This window comes from Eubalaena glacialis, chromosome 4, assembly GCF_028564815.1.
Source record: "Eubalaena glacialis isolate mEubGla1 chromosome 4, mEubGla1.1.hap2.+ XY, whole genome shotgun sequence".
Lineage (NCBI taxonomy): Eukaryota > Metazoa > Chordata > Mammalia > Artiodactyla > Balaenidae > Eubalaena > Eubalaena glacialis.
The window spans coordinates 55,803,505-55,825,240 of record NC_083719.1 but is presented as its reverse complement, the minus strand read 5'-3'; the positions used below and the strand labels follow the sequence as shown (position 1 = coordinate 55,825,240).

The 21,736-nt window shown below is 35.4% G+C and overlaps 1 protein-coding gene across 3 annotated transcripts in view; it reads left to right on the top strand.

Annotated features, from left to right (window-relative positions):
• LOC133089751 (survival motor neuron protein) overlaps window positions 1–21,487 on the top strand; it is a 48,401-nt gene extending 26,914 nt beyond the window's left edge. The window contains exons 8-10 of one of the 3 annotated variants that reach the window (XM_061187887.1): window positions 8,315–8,365; window positions 15,870–15,895; window positions 21,168–21,487. In XM_061187887.1, coding sequence (XP_061043870.1) covers window positions 8,315–8,362 — 48 coding nt within the window. In that variant the 3' untranslated portion in view covers window positions 8,363–8,365; window positions 15,870–15,895; window positions 21,168–21,487. Of the gene's footprint in view, window positions 1–8,314; window positions 8,366–15,869; window positions 15,896–21,151 lie in introns of all 3 variants that reach the window. The other 2 variants (XM_061187888.1, XM_061187889.1) reach the window with 2 other exon arrangements.
• Window positions 21,488–21,736: the final 249 nt, after the last annotated feature.

Genomic DNA, 21,736 nt, shown 5'->3' with positions numbered 1-21,736 from the left:
ATAAGGTTAACAGCTGATCTTTCAGCAGAAACGCTGCAAGCCAGAAGGGAGTGGCAGGATATACTTAAAGTGATGAAGGAGAAAAACCTACAACCAAGATTACTCTACCCAGCAAGGATCTCATTCAGATTTGATGGAGAAATTAAAACCTTTACAGACAAGCAAAAGCTGAGAGAGTTCAGCACCACCAAACCAGCTTTACAACAAATGCTAAAGGAACTTCTCTAGGCAAGAAACACAAGAGAAGGAAAACACCTACAATAACAAACCCAAAACATTTAAGAAAATGGGAATAGGAACATACATATCGATAATTACCTTAAATGTAAATGGATTAAATGCTCCCACCAAAAGACACAGACTGGCTGAATGGATACAAAAACAAGACCCATATATATGCTGTCTACAAGAGACCCACTTCAGACCTAGAGACACATACAGACTGAAAGTGAGGGGATGGAAAAAGATATTCCATGCAAATGGAAATCAAAAGAAAGCTGGAGTAGCAATTCTCATATCAGACAAAATAGACTTTAAAATAAAGACAATTACAAGAGACAAAGACGGACACTATATAATGATCAAGGGATCGATCCAAGAGGAAGGTATAACAATTGTAAATATTTATGCACCCAACAGAGGAGCACCTCAATACATAAGGCAAATACCAACAGCCATAAAAGGGGAAATCGACAGTAACACAATCATAGTAGGGGACTTTAACACCCCACTTTCACCAGTGGACAGATCATCCAAAATGAAAATAAATAAGGAAACACAAGCTTTAAATGATACATTAAACAAGATGGACTTAATTGATATTTATAGGACATTCCACCCAAAAACAACAGAATACACATTTTTCTCAAGTGCTCATGGAACATTCTCCAGGATAGATCATATCTTGGGTCACAAATCAAGCCTTGGTAAATTTAAAAAAATTGAAATCGTATCAAGTATCTTTTCCGACCACAACGCTATGAGACTAGATATCAATTACAGGAAAAGATCTGTAAAAAATACAAACACATGGAGGCTACACAATACACTACTTAATAATGAAGTGATCACTGAAGAAATCAAAGGGGAAATCAAAAAATACCTAGAAACAAATGACAATGGAGACACGACGATCCAAAACCTATGGGATGCAGCAAAAGCAGTTCTAAGAGGGAAGTTTATAGCAATACAAGCCTACATCAAGAAACAGGAAACATCTCGAATAAACAACCTAACCTTGCACCTAAAGCAATTAGAGAAAGAACAAAAAAACCCCAAAGCTAGCAGAAGGAAAGAAATCATAAAGATCAGATCAGAAATAAATGAAAAAGAAATGAAGGAAACAATAGCAAAAATCAATGAAACTAAAAGCTGGTTCTTTGAGAAGATAAACAAAATTGATAAACCATTAGCCAGACTCATCAAGAGAAAAAAGGAGAAGACTCAAATTAATAGAATTAGAAATGAAAAAGGAGAAGTAACCACTGACACTGCAGAAATACAAACGATCATAAGAGATTACTACAAGCAACTCTATGCTAATAAAATGGACAACCTGGAAGAAATGGACAGATTCTTAGAAATGCACAACCTGCCGAGACTGAACCAGGAAGAAATAGAAAATATGAACAGACCAATCACAAGCACTGAAATTGAAACTGTGATTAAAAATCTTCCAACACACAAAAGCCCAAGACCAGATGGCTTCACAGGCGAATTCTATCAAACATTTAGAGAAGAGCTAACACCTATCCTTCTCAAACTCTTCCAAAATATTGCAGAGGGAGGAACACTCCCCAACTCATTCTACGAGGCCACCATCACCCTGATACCAAAACCAGGCAAAGATGTCACAAAGAAAGAAAACTACAGGCCAATATCACTGATGAACATAGATGCAAAAATCCTCAACAAAATACTAGCAAACAGAATCCAACAGCACATTAAAAGGATCATACACCATGATCAAGTGGGGTTTATTCCAGGAATGCAAGGATTCTTCAATATACGCAAATCAATCAACGTGATACATCATATTAACAAATTGAAGGAGAAAAACCATATGATCATCTCAATAGATGCAGAGAAAGCCTTCGACAAAATTCAACACCCATTTATGATAAAAGTCCTGCAGAAAGTAGGCATAGAGGGAACTTTCCTCAACATAATAAAGGCCATATATGACAAACCCACAGCCAACATTGTCCTCAATGGTGAAAAACTGAAACCATTTCCACTAAGATCAGGAACAAGACAAGGTTGCCCACTCTCACCACTATTATTCAACATAGTTTTGGAAGTGTTAGCCACAGCAATCAGAGACGAAAAAGAAATAAAAGGAATCCAAATCGGAAAAGAAGAAGTAAAGCTGTCACTGTTTGCAGATGACATGATACTATACATAGAGAATCCAAAAGATGCTACCAGAAAACTACTAGAGCTAATCAATGAATTTGGTAAAGTAGCAGGATACAAAATTAATGCACAGAAATCTCTTGCATTCCTGTATACTAATGATGAAAAACCTGAAAGTGAAATTAAGAAAACACTCCCGTTTACCATTGCAACAAAAAGAATAAAATACCTAGGAATAAACCTACCTAAGGAGACAAAAGACCTGTATGCAGAAAATTATAGGACACTGATGAAAGAAATTAAAGATGATACAAATAGATGGAGAGATATACCATGTTCTTGGATTGGAAGAATCAACATTGTGAAAATGACTCTGCTACCCAAAGCAATCTACAGATTCAATGCAATCCCTATCAAACTACCACTGGCATTTTTCACAGAACTAGAACAAAAAATTTCACAATTTGTATGGAAACACAAAAGACCCCGAATAGCCAAAGCAATCTTGAGAACGAAAAATGGAGCTGGAGGAATCAGGCTCCCTGACTTCAGACTATATTACAAAGCTACAGTAATCAAGACAGTTTGGTACTGGCACAAAAACAGAAATATAGATCAATGGAACAGGATAGAAAGCCCAGAGATAAGCCCACGCACATATGGTCACCTTATCTTTGATAAAGGAGGCAAGCATATACAGTGGAGAAAAGACAGCCTCTTCAATAAGTGGTGCTGGGAAAATTGGACAGGTACATGTAAAAGTATGAAATTAGAACACTCCCTAACACCATACACAAAAATAAACTCAAAATGGATTAAAGACCTAAGTGTAAGGCCAGACACTATCAAACTCTTAGAGGAAAACATAGGCAGAACACTGTATGACATAAGTCACAGCAAGATCCTTTTTGACCCAGGTCCTAGAGAAATGGAAATAAAAACACAAATAAACAAATGGGACCCAATGAAACTTAAAAGCTTTTGCACAGCAAAGGAAACCATAAACAAGACCAAAAGACAACCCTCAGAATGGGAGAAAATATTTGCAAATGAAGCAACAGACAAAGGATTAATCTCCAAGATTTACAAGCAGCTCATGCAGCTCAATAACAAAAAAACAAACAACCCAATCCAAAAATGGGCAGAAGACCTAAATAGACATTTCTCCAAAGAAGAGATACAGATTGCCAACAGACACATGAAAGAATGCTCAACATCTTTAATCATTAGAGAAATGCAAATCAAAACTACAATGAGGTATCATCTCACACCGGTCAGAATGGCCATCATCAAAAAATCTAGAAACAATAAATGCTGGAGAGGGTGTGGAGAAAAGGGAACCCTCTTGCACTGTTGGTGGGAATGTAAATTGATACAGCCACTATGGAGAACAGTATGGAGGTTCCTTAAAAAACTAAAAATAGAACTACCATATGACCCAGCAATCCCACTACTGGGCATATACCCTGAGAAAACCATAATTCAGAAAAAGTCATGTACCAAAATATTCATTGCAGCTCTGTTTACAATAGCCAGGACATGGAAGCAACCTAGGTGTCCATCATCGGATGAATGGATAAAGAAGATGTGGCACATATATACAATGGAATATTACTCAGCCATAAAAAGAAATGAAATGGAGGTGTTTGTAATGAGGTGGATGGAGTTAGAGTCTGTCATACAGAGTGAAGTAAGTCAGAAAGAGAAAAACAAATACAGTATGCTAATACATATATATGGAATCTAAGGGAAAAAAAAAAAAAAGAGGTCATGAAGAACCTAGTGGCAAGATGGGAATAAAGACACAGACCTACTAGAGAATGGACTTGAGGATATGGGGAGGGGGAGGGGTGAGATGTGACAGGGTGAGAGAGTGTCATGGACATATATACACTACCAAATGTAAAATAGATAACTAGTGGGAAGCAGCCGCATAGCACAGGGAGATCAGCTCGGTGCTTTGTGACCACCTAGAGGGGTGGGATAGGGAGGGTGGGAGGGAGGGAGATGCAAGAGGGAAGAGATATGGCAACATATGTATATGTGTAACTGATTCACTTTGTTGTAAAGCAGAAGCTAGCACACCATTGTAAAGCAATTATACTTCAATAAGATGTTTAAAAAAAAAAAAAAAAAGATCGCTGTAGCGGAACCATGGTCAGGGAGCTAAGATCCCACATGCCTCTCGGCCAAAAAACCAAAACATAAAATAGAAGCAATATTGTAACAAATTCAATAAAGACTTTAAAAAAATGGTACACATCAAAAAAAAAGTCTTTAAAAAATAAATAAGTAAATAAATAAAGTGACTGCACCATTTTATTATAACCACCAGCGATGTGTGAGGGTTCCTATTTCTCCACATCGTCACCAACACTTACTATTGTCTCCTTGTTTGATTATAGCCATCCTAGTGGGTATGAAGTGATATGTTATTATGGTTTTGATTTGCACTTCCCTAATGACTAAATGATGTTGAGCATCTTTTCATGTGCTTGTTGGCCATTTATATATCTTTTTTGGAGAACTGTCTATTCACATCCTTTGCCTATTTTTTAAATAGGTTGTCTTTTTGTTGATGAGTTGTAATAGCTCTTAATATAGTCTGGATAAGACATCATTATCTCTTACCTCACTGCAGCAGATCCCAAGTATTCTTTTTGCTTATGAAATTTCATGTCCCATCCTGCCAAATCCATTCTGAATACAGCAGCTAGAGTGATATTTTATTTTATTTTTTCAAATATTTATTTATTTATTTGCATGGGGTCTTAGCACCATGAGGGATCTTTAGTTGCACCATGCAGACTTCTTAGTTGTGGCATGTGGACTCTTAATTGCAGCATGCATGCAGGATCTAGTTCCCCGACCAGGGATCGAACCCGGGCATTGGGTACATAGAGTCTTACCCACTGGACCACCAGGGAAGTTCCTCCACACTCTTCTTACTCAGTACACTCCTGCAACACTGGCCTCTTTTCTTGCTCATGTCCAGATTTATACCTTCTTCTGGGCCTTTGCACTCGTTATTCTTTAGTCTGGAAAGCTGTTACCCTGTATTTCACTTGTCTGTCTTGTTACTCAGATCTCAACTGAAATTTCATCTTCCTGATTAAGCTAGAAGTGATCCGCCCTCATTCTCTATTATATCACCCCACTTAGATTCTCTCTGTGGCATTTATCGTTCTTGGTATGATTTTCTTTACCTGTTTATCTGTCTCCTTCCAGTAGAATGTGAGCTCCACGGGAGCAGGGACCTTGTCTGTCTTATAACCTTGGATCTTTAGCATCTGGAATAGTGCCTGGTTCATAGTAAGTCTGGTTCAGAATAAGTTCATCATTTGCTAAATGTTGAACATTAGCAAGTTTTTCCTCTGGTAATTAGATAACCATTCTTATATATAAAGCTTCTTGCAGATTATTTCCTTATGACATCTGGAAGTATCATTATTGGGTCAAAAAGTATAAACATTTTATTTTAGTTTAGTTTTTAAACATTTTAGTAGCTTTTGATACTGTTGACTGCCTTTCCACAGTTCTTTCCATGTGTATTGCCACTGGCGCAACTTGAAAATGTTTGTTTTACCACAGCCTTAAATAGTTGTGCACATTATTGCTTTCTTCTTTGATAACTCTAGCAGCAGTTAAAAAATATGAATGTTTTAACGTGTCAGAATATATTTGATTTGAGGGATGACCTGGATGAAAATTAAAGTTGGTTAATTGTACTCATAAACATTCATATTTCACATACTTGATTGTACTGTTATTAAAACCTAGCAGATTTTCAACAGACTTTGAACTCTGGTCCTAACCAACAAAATGCAGATGTTTCTGTTTCTTTTGTGAGTTCAAGCAGCAGTTCCTAGGAAAGCAGCCTTGTCCAGTATATTTGCCACAAATTCAGGGCTAAGCTATGATTAACTTGTTCCAGAGAAATGATCTTTACTTTTTGCAGTATTATTTGTATATCTGCATAAATTAAAATATAAACCTATGTTCATATTCAGAAGTGTAAACAAATTGCCATTTCCTCGATCTTGCATTTTTGTCTCTTGGAAATTTTTACCATTAAAAAGGAGAAGCTACCGTTCATTGTCATGTTTTTCAATGGCTTATGTGTGTTTTAGAGAGCGTTGCCCTCAGGTAGCGATTCTTAACCATTGCTCCACAGAAGCATACATGATTGACAACTTTTCCATTATTAACCTGTTCCCATAAGAGCAGCCAGACAGGATTTGGGTCTAGCTCTTAACCTATACATTTTTCTTTTTCTAGAAATCCTAGCAGAATGCAGATGAATGAGAGTAATGTTATTGAAATAACATAGCACAGGCTCTAACTTTGGTACTTATTAGTAACAAATCCCCTTTAATACATCTTGTGGCCTCAAAGATATAGATTAATAGTGAAGTCGAAAGCTAGTATGTATGTAGGGAAAGATGGAAGGCATTGAGGCCAGAAGAGAGAAGAGAGGAGTAGGACATTTGTGCTAAGTATAACCAGGAAAAACAGTAAATATTTGAGTCTTGATTTTCTTTTAACTTCTAAAATATTTTTGTCTAGTGAGTACTGGTTTTTAATGGTTTTATTTTAATAAATGAGTATGACACATTATATATTTTATTTGACAGAAAATAAGATATAAGTTGGCTCAGGAACATCTTCAGACTTAGTGAAAGAAGAAAACTTTCTTAATTTCAGCCTAATTGTTTACTTTGGAGTCACTTTTAAAGTACATTTGAAGGCTGTAAACTTATTTTCTGATGATATTTTGTTAAAGAGAATTAATGAAATGTCTTATGTGAAACAAAATGTTCACTTCTGTATAAAATGTGTGTTCTATTCTTTTTTTTTAAAAAAAAATCTTTATTGGAGTATAATTGCTTTACAATGCTGTGTTAGTTTCTGATGTATAACAAAGTGAATCAGCTATATGTATAATATATCCCCATATCCCCTCCCTCTTGCATTTCCCTCCCACCCTCCCTATCCCTTAGGTTGTCACAAAGCACCAAGCTGATCTCCCTGTGCGATGCAGCTGCTTCCCACTAGCTAGCTATTTTACACTTGGTAGTGTATATATGTCATTGCTACTCTCTCACTTTGTCCCAGCTTACCCTTCCCCCTCCCCGTGTCTTCAAGTCCATTCTCTATGTCTGCGTCTTTATTCTTGTCCTGCCCTTAAGTTCATCAGAACCATTTTTTCTTTTTTTTTTTCCGATTCCTCATATATGTGTTAGCATACGGTATTTGTTTTTCTCTTTCTGACTTACTTCACTCTGTATGACAGACTCTGGGTCCATCCACCTCACTACAAATAACTCAATTTCGTTTCTTTTTATGGCTGAGTAATATTCCACTGTATATATGTGCCACATCTTCTTAATCCATTCATCTGTCGATGGACACTTAGGTTGCTTCCGTGTCCTGGCTATTGTAAATAGTGCTGCAATCAACATTGTGGTACATGACTCTTTTGGAATTATGGTTTTCTCAGGGTGGGATTGCTGGGTCATATGGTAATTCTATTTTTAGTTTTTTAAGGAACCTCCATACTGTTCTCCATAGTGGCTGTATCAATTTACATTCCCACCAACAGTGCAAGAGGGTTCCCTTTTCTCCACACCCTCTCCAGCATTTATTGTTTGTAGATTTTTTGATGATGGACCTTCTGACCTGTGTGAGGTGATACCTCATTGTAGTTTTGACTTGCATTTCTCTAATGATTAGTGATGTTGAGCATCCTTTCATGTGTTTATTGGCAATCTGTATATCTTCTTTGGAGAAATGTGTATTTAGATCTTCTGCCCATTTTTGGATTGGGTTGTTTGTTTTTTTGATATTGAGCTGCATGAGCTGCTTGTACATTTTGGAGATTAATCCTTTGTCAGTTGCTTTGTTTGCAAATATTTTCTCCCGTGTTCTATGCTTCTAAATTCCTTTATTTTCCTTACAGGGTTTCAAACAAAGTCAAAAAGAAAGAAGGTGCTCGCATTTCAATTAAGGAGTAAGTCTGCCATCATTATAAAAGAGAATCTTACTTTTTTATAAATTTTGTAGTTTGTAGAAAATATATGTTTAAAAATTGAAATATTGAAATTAGAAAAGTTAATGTAAAACAATATTAAAGACATTTTGATGCAAAAACTATTTGATAAAAGATTGATCTAAATCACCTCTAGAATTCTCAGGATGTCAAAGTATCATCTCAGCAAATACTTGTTGGTTGGTTGTATTGAAAGGAAAACGTACCTTTATAATAAAGTGATCCTTAGAATCAGAGGTGAAACTTTACGTCACTGTAATCAGACAGTCAGACTTGCTTTTTCATTTGAGATGCAGTATGAAATGCACTGTATTACCTATGAAGTGTTATGGTCAAAAAAGTTTAACTGGAATTTAAACAAACCTTTAGGATCTACTTTCCCATTTATCAGAAATACTGGGGATAGAGCAACAAGTTAAATGACACCACAAAAGAAATGATCAGACAGGTCCAGAACATGGAATGTTGTAGAAGATAACTGGCCTCCTTTCTTCAAAAAGTCACTGTCATGAAAGAAAAAATGACATGGAGTGGGTAACTATTCCAGATTAAAAGTGACTTGAGATATAACAGCCAAATACAATGTGGCATCCTTCATTATTCATTAGACCCTGGTTTTGAAAAGCTATTTATAAGAGACTTGGGAGTTGAGGAAATTTGAATATAGACTGGATTTTAAATGATATTAGATAACTATTGCTAATTTTATGAGCTGTGATAAGGGTGTTGTAGTTTCTGGAAGAATGTCTTTAAATTTGCATAAAGTATTTAGAAGTGAAGTATTAACAGTGTTTGTAATACATTTCTAAATGATTTAGCAAAATGTATATATGTGTGTGCATGAAGCATATATGGCTGTTATTGAATCTAAGTGGTGTTCATATGGATGTTCACTGTACTATTTTTTTCTATTTTCTGTGTGTTTGAAAAGTACATAAGAAAAATGTTTAGTATTTTTAACTAAATTAGTAAAATCTATGTGTCTATTATTGTATTCCCTTTTTACATATTATTTCACACTTTTGGTCCATATTCATCTATATTTTGATGTTTGTCATCAGTATTTTGTGCATATGTGTGTGTGTATATATCCCCACTTAATATCACATTTTTAATGTTTTTACATACTCTTCCTATCAGCTTGTTTGCCTGTATGTTATGCCGCTGTTCCTTTAGTTCAGTAGCTTTTGGCATTCTCAATAACATTAGTAAATACCGTCTTATATGTAGTACTTGATTCTATTCTGTCATAGCGTTAGGGTAACTTTCTGTGTTGTGACTATTTAGTAAAAGGTTGTGGACATTATGATTCTTAGTGGATGTTTCCATGTTGCCTTGAAAAGCAAATTTCAAAAAACATCTTTCAAAATCTATGCATTCCTGGGAGGGATATTTTTAAAATTATATAAATCCTCACATTTAAAAGTGTAGTTACCTGTATTTCATTCTTCGATTAAAGTCGGTTTTATTCAATTGAAGTTATTCAGCTAGGTTATTCAGCTAAGTCTAAAGAGAAGAATAGAAAAACTAGGCAGGGGATGAATTGGGCTGAAGTATTCCAGGCAGAGAATGCACAAGCTAGAAGCATTAGGGCAGTGTGTTTCAAGGCCTAAGGCTAGCCCAAATGTCATACCACTGTTATCTGTTCTCCATCCATGTAAGTTCCCCTCTTTGAATCTGTTCTCTGCTTATTTCTATTACATAGCTTTTCACAGTATATTATCTTTATTGTTTATATATCTGTCTTTCCTCTGTCATTAGAGGCAAGGCACTACATCTCATTCTTCATCATGTCTACAGTATCTGGCACGGTTTTTTGAAGTCTAGAATGGGCTTAGAGTACAGATTGGAGGGAATGTCAAAGAAGAGAGAAAATGAAGTCAAAACAGCTTGTTTTCTGGCTTTCACTGTAGTAATTGTCCTTGTGGTTATGAAGAATCCTAGATGGAAAATTCCATGGTCTGTACCTATATTCAGAAGATAGGCAAATAGAAGGTGAGATGCCATATTTGAAGAGTACCTTCATTAAATGATCAGCCAGAGATTACTTTATCTGAGTCATGTTGTAAGTTTAACTTTTCTGTATGGTTGCCATTAACAGAAATAAACTGCAGGGTTAATGGTTATGAACTTATGTGTTGTTTGAAGCTCTTGGTGAATGGAAAACAATGAATTCAATTCAGAAATAAAATTCTGGAAGTTTAACCAAAGCAACTCCTGCTTCTGCAGAAATCCATGTTTATATATAGCAATCAGTAGAAGACATTCAGTATTCAGGTATTTCACAAAATACTTGGCATTTTATCATTTTTATGTATGAATTGTGGCCTCTCAAGAGGATTCAAGAACATTTTTACCTCGCTCTCATTTTTTTTTTCCAAATACTTCTTTCGAGATTAATTTATATACAATAAAATGCACAGATTGGGACTTCCCTGGTGGCACAGTGGTTAAGAATCCGCCTGCCAATGCAGGGGACATGGGTTCAATCCCTGGTCGGGAAAGATCCCACATGCTGTGGAGCAGCTAAGCCCATGCGCCACAACTACTGAGCCTGCGCACCACAACTACTGAAGCCCTCGTGCGTAGAGCCCGTGCTCCGCAACAAAAGAAGACACCACAATGAGAAGCCCGCGCACCGCAACGAAGAGTAGCCCCCGCTCACCTCAACTAGAGAAAAGCCTGCACGCAGCAATGAAGACCCAACGCAGCCAAAAATTAAATAAATAAATAAACCTTTTTTAAAAATGCACAGATTTAAAGTGAAGAGTTTGATCAGTTTTGAGAAGGTATACCATTGTTACTACATCAAGATAAAAGAACATTTCCCTCAGTCCAGAAGTTCCTTTGTACCCCTTTCTAGTCATTCACCACACTTACCTATCCTGGCAATCACCATTCTGACCTCCATGAACAAAGATTAGTTTTACTTAGTTTAGAACTGCAATCATACAGTATGTACTCTTTTGCACAGGATTGTTTTCAATTATTATTACTTGTGGGTTCAGCTATTGTCCTGAGATTATATATGTAACATATTTTGAAGACACCAAGTAATACAGTTGGAGAAGCTTTTGGAGAAACTAATTTCTTTTCTTTCTTTTTTTTTAATTTTTTTTAATGGAAGTATAGTTGGATTTACAGTGTTTTAGGTGTACAGCAAAGTGATTTCAGTTATACATATACATGTATGTATACCCATTCTTTTTCAGATTCTTTTCCATTATATGTTATTATAAGATATGGAATATAGTTCCCAGTGCTATACAGTAGGTCCTTGTTGTTTATCTATTTCATATGTAATAGTGTGTATCTGTTAATCCCAAATTCCAAACTTATCCCTGTTCCCCCTTTCCTTTTTGGTAACCATAAGTTTGTTTTCTATGTGAGTCTATTTCTATTTTGTAAATAAGTTCATTTGTATCATTTTTTTAGATTCCACATGTAAGTGATATCGTATGATGTTTGTCTTTCTCTGTCTGACTTACTTCACTCAGTATAATAATCTCTAGATCCATCCATGTTGCTGCAAATGGCATTACTTCATTCTTTTTAATGCCTGAGTAATATTCCATTGTATATGTATATACCACATCTTCTTTATCCATTCATCTTTCAGTAGACATTTAGGTTGCTTCCATGTCATGGCTATTGTAAATAGTGCTGCTATGAACATTGGGGTGCATGTATCTTTTCAAATTAGAGTTTTCTCTAGATATATGCCCAGGAGTGGGATTACTGGATCATATGGTAGCTCTATTTTTAGTTTTTTAAGGAACCTCCATACTGTAGGAGAAAGTAATTTTCTGAGCTTCGAAGTTCTGATCCTTTCATTACTAGTTATTGTGACACATAAATTGACCTTTTACATTTTAAAATGGCATATAATTTAGAGTTGAGCTGCATTCCACTTTAAATAAAACTTGGTTTCTAGGCAGAAGAAGAAAGATGTGAAGCAGTGTACCTGAATATTAATGAGTCTTAGTGTTTAGATAAATACTTCTGGTTAAGAGTAAATAAAATCTTATTATATATATATATGTATAAAAAAAGATAGCATAGCTACCTTGTTTGATACCACTCAGTTGTTAGGGGAGCAGGGATTTGATTTGAAATTTGTTTGCTTACAAATTTCATGTTTTTTCCAGTTAAGCTGCTGATCTGGAAAGTTGTACGTTGTTTGGTAAAATTTGGACTCTGTAGTTTCCCTACTCTTGCAATTACCTGTAGGTAGAATTTTGACTTCTAGGATGTTGTTCATTTTACTTTTACTGTAAAATTTATAATAAAAATTTAAATTAAATTTGTAAAAAAAAAAACTTACTTTATAGAACTTCGTTTCAGTAGACTCTTAGCTCTGTGTTAGTTGGGTTTTTATTGTAAAGGAAACTAGAAACTGTCACATTTTTCTTCCCTTTACAAGTAATAATAGCTATATTTTTTGAATGATTACTATGTGTTTCTAGGCATTGTTATTTCATTGAATCTTAATAGCACTCTCAAGTTAGTTACTATTATTATTCCCAAATGACTTGCTTTGGACCACATGGTAAGTGGTAGAACTCTGTATGACTTCAGAACTCTCTCTCCAGCTCTTAGCCCCCCAGCAACTGCTTCTGCCAGGCTCTGTGGAGTCTTGTCCTACATGTGCATAATTTAGGATCTGGGCAAGGACCTAAGTGGAAATCCTACACAGATTTCTGGGGCTCCTTCTCTTTAAGTCCCTCCTCTCTAGACCTTACCTCCTTAAATTCCAGCTGCCTTATTCCAGAGCCTAGACTCCAATCTCTGTTTCTTCCACCCACCCAGGAAGAACAGTACTCTCTACTCAGGCTCCACCTTTCATGCTGCAGTTTGGAAATTGTGTCCAGCCAAAGGGGGTGAATGCAAAGCTCACCTGTTTCCCTTTCTCAAGAATCTCACCCTGTGGTCTCTGTTGCCCAATGCCTGGAAAGAGTTGCATCATAAATTGTGCCCAGTTTTATAACCTATCACAGGAAAACAAGTACACTACCAGCTATTCCTCCTATTTTTAAACAAACATTTTATCATTTTTTTTGAACACTTGGTTGGATGGCACAATTCATCGCATCACCTTTTCATTTTGGAACAATTAATTTTCAGTTGTTGGATGATTTCTGAAAGATTAATCTGTTGTGATGGTTAAAACAAAATGTGCTAAACAATGATATTACACTCTATCTCTCAAGTACATAAGGTTCATATGTCAAATTTGGGGTTATGATATGTGTGTGTGTGTGTGTGTGTGTGTGTGTGTGTATATATATACTTCTGTATGACAGTAGTAGGTCTATTTTGGGCTTTTTTTGTTTAACTGTAGTTCCATAGAATTATTTTTGTGAATTGTTGATTAGTTTCATGTATTGGGCCTCAGAATCTAAATAGTGCTGTAGATCATCATATGTTGTCATATTGCTTCCCCAAAAGAATAAATAGTTACTAAAGCCCTCATCCTTTACACTTATCGTTATTAGAGTATCTACTTGTTATAGTTTATTTAAATTATTTCTTTCTCCATTGTTATTCATGTTATAAAATAAAAGTTCTAAAATAGTTTGAATCAGTTTTTGAACATTATTCAGTTTATTCTTTTAATTCTTTTTGTGTGTGTGTTTTTCTTAAACTACATTGTTGCTTGTTATGTATAGCAATCTGATAGGAAAATATATTTAAATGAAAAAAGTAAGATGCAGAACTGTGTGTATTATGCTACCTGCCATTTGTGTAAATATGCATTTACATGTATGCATGTATGTGCATTGATTATCGTCTCACGGCGATAGTCTAGTTGCTACTGAAGAGGGACTGGAAGACACAGGGAGGTGAGGGAAACTTCACAGTGTACCTTTTTGTATTTTTTCTACTTTTGTGCTGTGTACATTTACTGACAGTAAAAAAATAAATATGTAATTAAGTTAAACTTGATAAGATATTGATATATCATCTTACTCCTTTAAATTATTTTTCTTAATATTTTTTTATTGAAGTATAGTTGATTTACAGTGTTGTGTTAATTTCTGCTGTACAGCAAAGTGATTCAGTTTTACATATATATAGTCTTTTTTTTTTTTTATTCTTTTCCATTATGGTTTATCACAGGATACTGAATATAGTTCCCTGTGCTATACAGTAGGACCTTGTTGTGTATCCATTCTATATATAAAAGCTTACATCTGCTAACCCCAACCTCCCAGTCCATCCATCCCCCAACCCCCTCCCCCTTGGCAACCACCAGTCTGTTTCTATGTCCGTGATTCTGTTTCTGTTTCATAGATAGGTTCATTTGTGTCATACAGTAAGTCCCTTACATACGAACCTTCAAGTTGCAGACTTTCAAAGATGTGAATGTGCCCCTCTATGCCAGCTGCTGTACTGTACTACTGTGCTTTTCAAAGTACTATACTGTAAGATTAAAAATGTTTTATTTTGGGGGACTTCCCTGGTGGCGCAGTGGTTAAGAATCTGCCTGCCAATGCAGGGGACATGGGTTTGAGCCCTGGTCCAGGAAGATCCCACATGCCGCGGAGCAACTAAGCCTGTGCACCACAACTACTGAGCCTGCGCTCTAGAGCCCGCGAGCCACAACTACTGAGCCTGCACACCACAATTATTGAGCCCACGTGCCACAACTACTGAAGCCCGTGTGCCTAGAGCCCATGCTCCGCAACGAGAAGCCACCGCAATGAGAAGCCCGCGCACTGCAACGAAGAGTAGCCCCTGCTTGCTGCAACTAGAGAGAGCCCGCAGGCAGCAACGAAGACCCAACACAGCCATCCATCCATACATACATACATACATACATACATACATAAATAGAAATATTTTTTTAAGTTTTATTTTTCTTGTTTGTTTTTTATGTATAATTTGTATGAAAAGTATTATAAACCTATTACAGTACAGTACTATATAGCCGATTGTGTTAGTTGGGTACCTAGGCCAACTTTGTTGGACTTACAAACAAATTGGACTTACGAACATGCTCTTGGAACAGAACTCATTCGTTATGCAGGGGACTTACTGTATTTTAGATTCCACGTATAAGTGACATCATATGGTATTTGTCTTTCTCTGTCTGACTTACTTCACTCAGTATGATACTCTCTAGCTCCTTACATGTTGCTGCAAATGGCATGATTTCATTCTTTTTAATGGCTGAGTAATATTCCATTGTATATATGTACCACATCATCTTTATCCATTCATCTGTCGATGGACATTTAGGTTGTTTCCATGTCTTGGCTATTGTGAATAGTGCTGCTGTGAGCATAGGGGTACATGTATCTTTTTGAACTATGAACTTCACAGTATACCCTTTTGTATTCTATTTTTGTGCTGTGTACATTTACTGACGATAAAAAATAAATAATATGTAATGAAGGTGCACTTGGTAAGCTATATCTATCATCTAACTCCTTTAAACTTTTTTATTTTTCCATTTTTATAGGTAATTCGTATAGTGTTTTATAATAGGTAAGTACTCTTTCCTCAGTATTTCTTGGAGAACATATCAGTATGTAAAACTGTCTTGTTTTAAACATTTGCAAGATATTCTTATATATAGATGTGTACCATACTTATTTGATTGAGCTCTTACGGATGGAAGTTTAGGTTGCTTCCAGTTGTTTGCTATTTAATACTATAGTCCGTGTTCTTTTACATAATTCTTTTTGTCTGAATACATCCTTAAGATTATCTAAATAGATTGAATTAGAATCAAGAATTAGATTCTAGAATTAGAACTCCTGGATTGAAGAAGATACACATTTATAATTTTAAAAGATTTTTGCCAAATTGCTCTCAGTAGAGATTGTATTAATTTCCATTTCCACCAACATTGTATGAGAGTCGCTGTTTCCCACAGTCTAGCCAATAATTTATCAGACCTTTGGATCTTTGTCAGTCTAATAGTTGGAAATGATTGTCTCATTGTATTTATAATTTATTTATCTTATTATTGTGAAGTTCAGCACCTTTTCTTGTGTTTAAGAGAACTGTGTATCTTTTCTGAAAACTTTAGAAACATCACCTTTGCCTACTTTTCAACTGGGATGTGTGTTTTTCCTTTTTGATTTGCAAGAATTCTTTGTGATATGAGTGGCAAATACTTTTTTCCTAGCTTGTCATTTCTTTTGGCCTTGCTTATGGTTGTAGTGGTTGTTGTCATTTTGACAGAAATATTTGCTTTTTATGTAGTCATAGTGCTTAATTTTCATATAGTCAGAATCATCCCGCCTTTTCAGGCTTTTCTTCTAATGCTTCTACTGTTTAATTTTTTTCCTGTACCTATATGGTAATTTTTCCATTATCATTTTAGATATTTGTGCTTACTTTCTCTTTTCAACTTTTGCTTATAAAATTTTATCTACAGATGATCCTCATTATTCATAGATTCTATATTTGCAAATTTGCTAGCTTGCTAAAATTTATCTGTAATCCTGAAGTCATTATTTGTGGAGCTTTCACCATCATTCATGGACACATGCAGAGGGTGAAAAATTTGAGTCACCTGACAGACATTTTCAGCTGAGATAAAGCTGAAAATGTAGTGCTCTGTTTTCTTGCTTCAGCTTTCATACTATAAACAAGGGTCATTTTCACAATCTAGTCAGTTCTGCACTTTTTACATTTTTCTGTCTTTTGCGCCTTTTGACTTCACTCTTTAAAATAGCCCCCAAGTATTGTGCTGTAGTGATATGTAATGTTCCCAAGTGCAAGAAGGCTGTGATGTGCCTTACAGGGAGAATACATGTGTTAGATGTGTTCAGGCATGAGTTGTAGTGCTGTTGGCTATGAGTTCAGTGTTATTGAATCAACAATATATATGAAATAGTTTGTCTTTCAACAGAAACACGCATAAGGTTATGTACTGATCAGCTGGTAATGTGACCAGAGGCTTGCAGGAACCTAGCCCTGTGTTTCTTCTAGGAGTAATGGCTCAGTATCCACAAATTCATTGTTTGTGGTGACTTTTAAAAACAAAACTGCCATGAATAATGAGAATTGACTCTATGTAATTTCAAGTCATTTTACAGTTTACAGAATAAAGAGATAGTGAAAATAACTTTGTTAGCAATTTCAATGAGAATTTAAATACAGCAAACCCCAATTTTTATTATGTATTTTCCTAGTATTGAATGTTTATATATATCTCCAAATCAGATAATATTCTTTGAATGCAACTAACTGTTCATTGGCGGTTATGCATGAACCTGAAATATATTTATCTTATAAATACTGACTCTAATAAATTTCTTTTTTTTTAATTTTTAAATTTTATTTTATTTATTTTTTATTTATTTTTTATTTATTTATTTAATTTATTTTTGGCTGTGTTGGGTCTTCGTTTCTGTGCAAGGGCTTTCTCTAGTTGCGGCAAGTGGGGGCCACTCTTCATCGCCGTGCGCGGGCCTCTCACTATTGTGGCCTCTCTTGTTGCGGAGCACAAGCTCCAGACGCGCAGGCTCAGTAGTTGTGGCTCACGGGCCTAGTTGCTCCGCAGCATGTGGGATCTTCCCAGACCAGGGCTCAAACCCGTGTCCCCTGCATTGGCAGAATCTCAACCACTGCGCCCCCAGGGAAGCCCTATTTATTTTTTTATACAACAGGTGCTTATTAGTCATCCATTTTATACATATTAGTGTATACATGTCAATCCCAATCTCCCAATTCATCCCACCATCTCCCTCTCCCCCCGCCGCTTTCCCCCCGTGGTGTCCATACGTTTGTTCTCTACATCTGTGTCTCTGTTTCTGCCCTGCAAACCGGTTCATCTGTACCATTTTTCTAAGTTCCACATATATGCGTTAATATACGATATTTGTTTTTCTCTTTCTGACTTACTTCATTCTGTATGACAGTCTCTACATCCATCCACGACTGACTCTAAGTTTCAAATGTACCTGTGCTGTGTTCTAGCTTATCATTACCTTGATTCTTCATGCACTTGGTTCATCAAAACAGTACTTTTGAAAGCTTCTATTTGTTGGATAGACAGATGATAGCTATCCTCTTTGTTGCCTAATAGCAAAACATTTCGTTTTTTTTATAGATACCAGTTAGAATGATCTTATTGTTTTTCATTTCTACATATTTATTACCTTCCAATTACTTTGTATACACATCTGTCTTCCATATCTGTCCACAAACTGTAAGTAAATTTTAGTGTACAAGCATTATAAAAGATGAAAGAATATTGTCACATGTCCTTTTAGCAAAATGGGATGGTTCAGGTTTTTAATCATAAAATATTATATAATGAAGTCCTTCCTGTTGAAGGACTAACTAAATGATACTACCATATTTTCTTTTTTGTCCTGAGAAGTATATCAGTTCCTTTGTTTACAAAACAGAAACAGACTCACAGACTTAGAGAACGAACTTATGGTTACCAGGGGGGAAGGGTGGGGGAAACAGATAGGGAGTTTGGGATTGACATGTACACACTGCTATATTTAGAATGGATAACCAACAAGGACTTACTGTATAGCATAGGGAACTCTGCTCAGTATTATGTAACAACCTAGATGGGAAAAGAATTTGAAAAAGAATAGATACATGTATATGTATAACTGAGTCACTTTGCTTTACACCTGAAACTATCACAACATTATTAATCAACTATACTCCAATATAAAATTAAAAGTTAAAAAAAAAGAAGTATATCATTTCTTGAGTTTGGGAAAATTCACCTAAGTAGAATATGTCATCTGAAGACTCATCGTCTGAGACTTTACTTATATGAACAATTTCACCATTATTAGTCCAGAATAAAGATCAAAATTTTTTTCTTAAAGGGTTAGATAGTAAATATGTTAGGCCATAGTTTTCCAGCCGCTGGCCTAGATGTTACTCTCTATCCCTTTACATTCATCTTCTAATTGCTTTAATAATTTTGAAATGACTTTCTCTGTCGATTTTGTTCTCTTTGCTATTATGGACAGAAAATGAAAAAGTCTGAATTCTCCACTGTGTTCAGGGAAAGCTTTTAAAAAAAAAAGAGAGACTACAAGGATTGTGTCTCCATACTTCCATTAAAACTTCTTGAAAGATAATCCAGTACTTAGGACAACAGAATAAGAAAACTGAAGGATGGTGTAATAGTGATGCTTTATTTCACTACTAATGATTTATTTCATCATCGTTTTAGGTGATTCCATCCTTTCATGTCCTTATTTTAGTCTTTTTTCTTATGCATAGCTAGAGGTCACTGGTGAATGTATTATCTATTGCTACATAACAAATTACCCTAAAATTTAGCACCTTAAAACAGCAAATATTTATTTATTTATCTTTAGTTTCTGTGGGTCAGGAATGCAGGGGTAGCTGAGGTGGGTGGTTCTCCTAAGGCTGCAAATCAGGTTGTCAGCCTCAAGGCAATAGTCATCTCAGAGTTCTGCTTGGGCTGGAGGATCTGCTTCAAGCTCACCCAGATGGTTGTTGTCAAGAGGCTCTCTTGCTACCTGGGGTTCTCCATAGGCAGCCTGAGAGTCCTCACAAACTGATAGTTGGCTTCTCCAGAGTGGGTGATCCAGTACAGAATGAGCAACACCACACGTACTTTCATAACTTAGTCTCTGAATCACACACCATCACTTCCACCTTTTTCTATCCTTTTGACATAAGTGCAGCTCACAGCCAACTGGAGGGGATTAGACAAGGGCAGGAATCATTGGGGACCATCTTGAAGACTGGCTACCACAATGAGTTAAAATAAAATATATCCTGAGATGAAGAATAACAAAATGTTTCAAGATAAGGGATAATAAAATCACTAAGATTCTATATTGTAGATTTATAAAAGAGTCCAGTAGAGTTACAGCATAATTGCAAGATAGGAGTTTTATTTGTTTGTTTATTTTTTTAAATAAATAAAACTTCTCTTCGTTCTTTGGCAGACCTCTAAGAGTGAGTCATGAATGTAAGGACAAATAGTTAGAACTGATCGAATAAGACACTCAAAAATTGGGAACTCCCTGGCGGTCCAGTGGTTAGGACTCGGTGCTTTCACTTCCGTGGCCCAGGTTCAATGCCTGGTTGGGGAACTAAGATCCAAAAAAAAAAAACTCAAAAATTAAAATTGGGTTCATTGGGCCCAGATGATATACTTGGGATTAATTTCCACTTTCTGCTTTCCTTAGAAGTTTTTAAAAATTTTCTTCCTATCTGTTGTTTATTAAAATGGATATTTCAGGACCATAAATTTTTCTCTGACAATTTAGTTGTATTCTGTAGAATTCTTATTTTCTAGATATTCCAAATTTCAAAATTTTGTTTTTAACTCTAGAAATGTTTTAATTTCAGGTTAATTTCAATTAATTTCAGTTAATTAATTTTTAGGTTAATTTTAATTTCAGTTAGGTTTTATTTCTAGTTTTATTGTATTGTAGTTATAGAATGTTGTTTGTATTGTTCTAATTACTATTTTTTTAACACATAATTTTGATCATTGTTTTTAATATGTTTTAAATTCTGTTAGGACAGATCAAATACCAGTGCTTCTTAAGAATTTTTTAAAAAAATACTCTTGCCCATTTATTCCTTCACATGAATTTCACAATTAATTTGTCTAAATATCTAACTATCCCATAAAGATTGAAATTAGTATTGTTTTTTACACTAGCATATTTTTATTCTAGTTTTATTTACCATGATGAGTGTGTTGCTTTCTGTTTTCTTCTTTATGATTTTATAAGAAAATAGATTTTTAAATTTCATAATTGTATGTAGACTTTTTATCTTTCAGATTCAGTGCAGCTCTCTCCCAAGGAGGATGGTATATTGATGTGCCCTGGTCAATGTGAACAGAAGTTTCATCATTTTCTTCACAAACACTTGGATGGGTGCATGTCATCTTCATCTCCCCTTGTTGCATGTGACTCATGCTTAAATAACCAGTTAGCTATTTTGAGGGAATAATCAGTTTGAATAACTGAACAATGGAAATATGAGTGATTAAAAGAAATTCAAGGTCACACACAGTGCAGAAAGTCAATCTGTCAGAATCACAACTGAACCCATTTGTATATTGTAACTTTCTTAGTAAGTATGTTAAGATTTTTATTAATGCCTTTAAAAATAAATAACTTTTTTTTTTTAAACCTTGACTATCTGAATATTTTTCTTTGGAATATATATGGTAGGTTGGAGTCTGTCTAAAGATGTAGAGAAAACTACTCAGGCTTATTTGGGTAAAGGGTAGTATTGTAAAGATACAACCAATTGTAAAACAATGTTGCTGATGATCCGAGGTTAGGGAACAAAGCCTAGCTGAAGCTGAATGTCAGAGGACTGGACCTGGCCAGTCAGGAACCA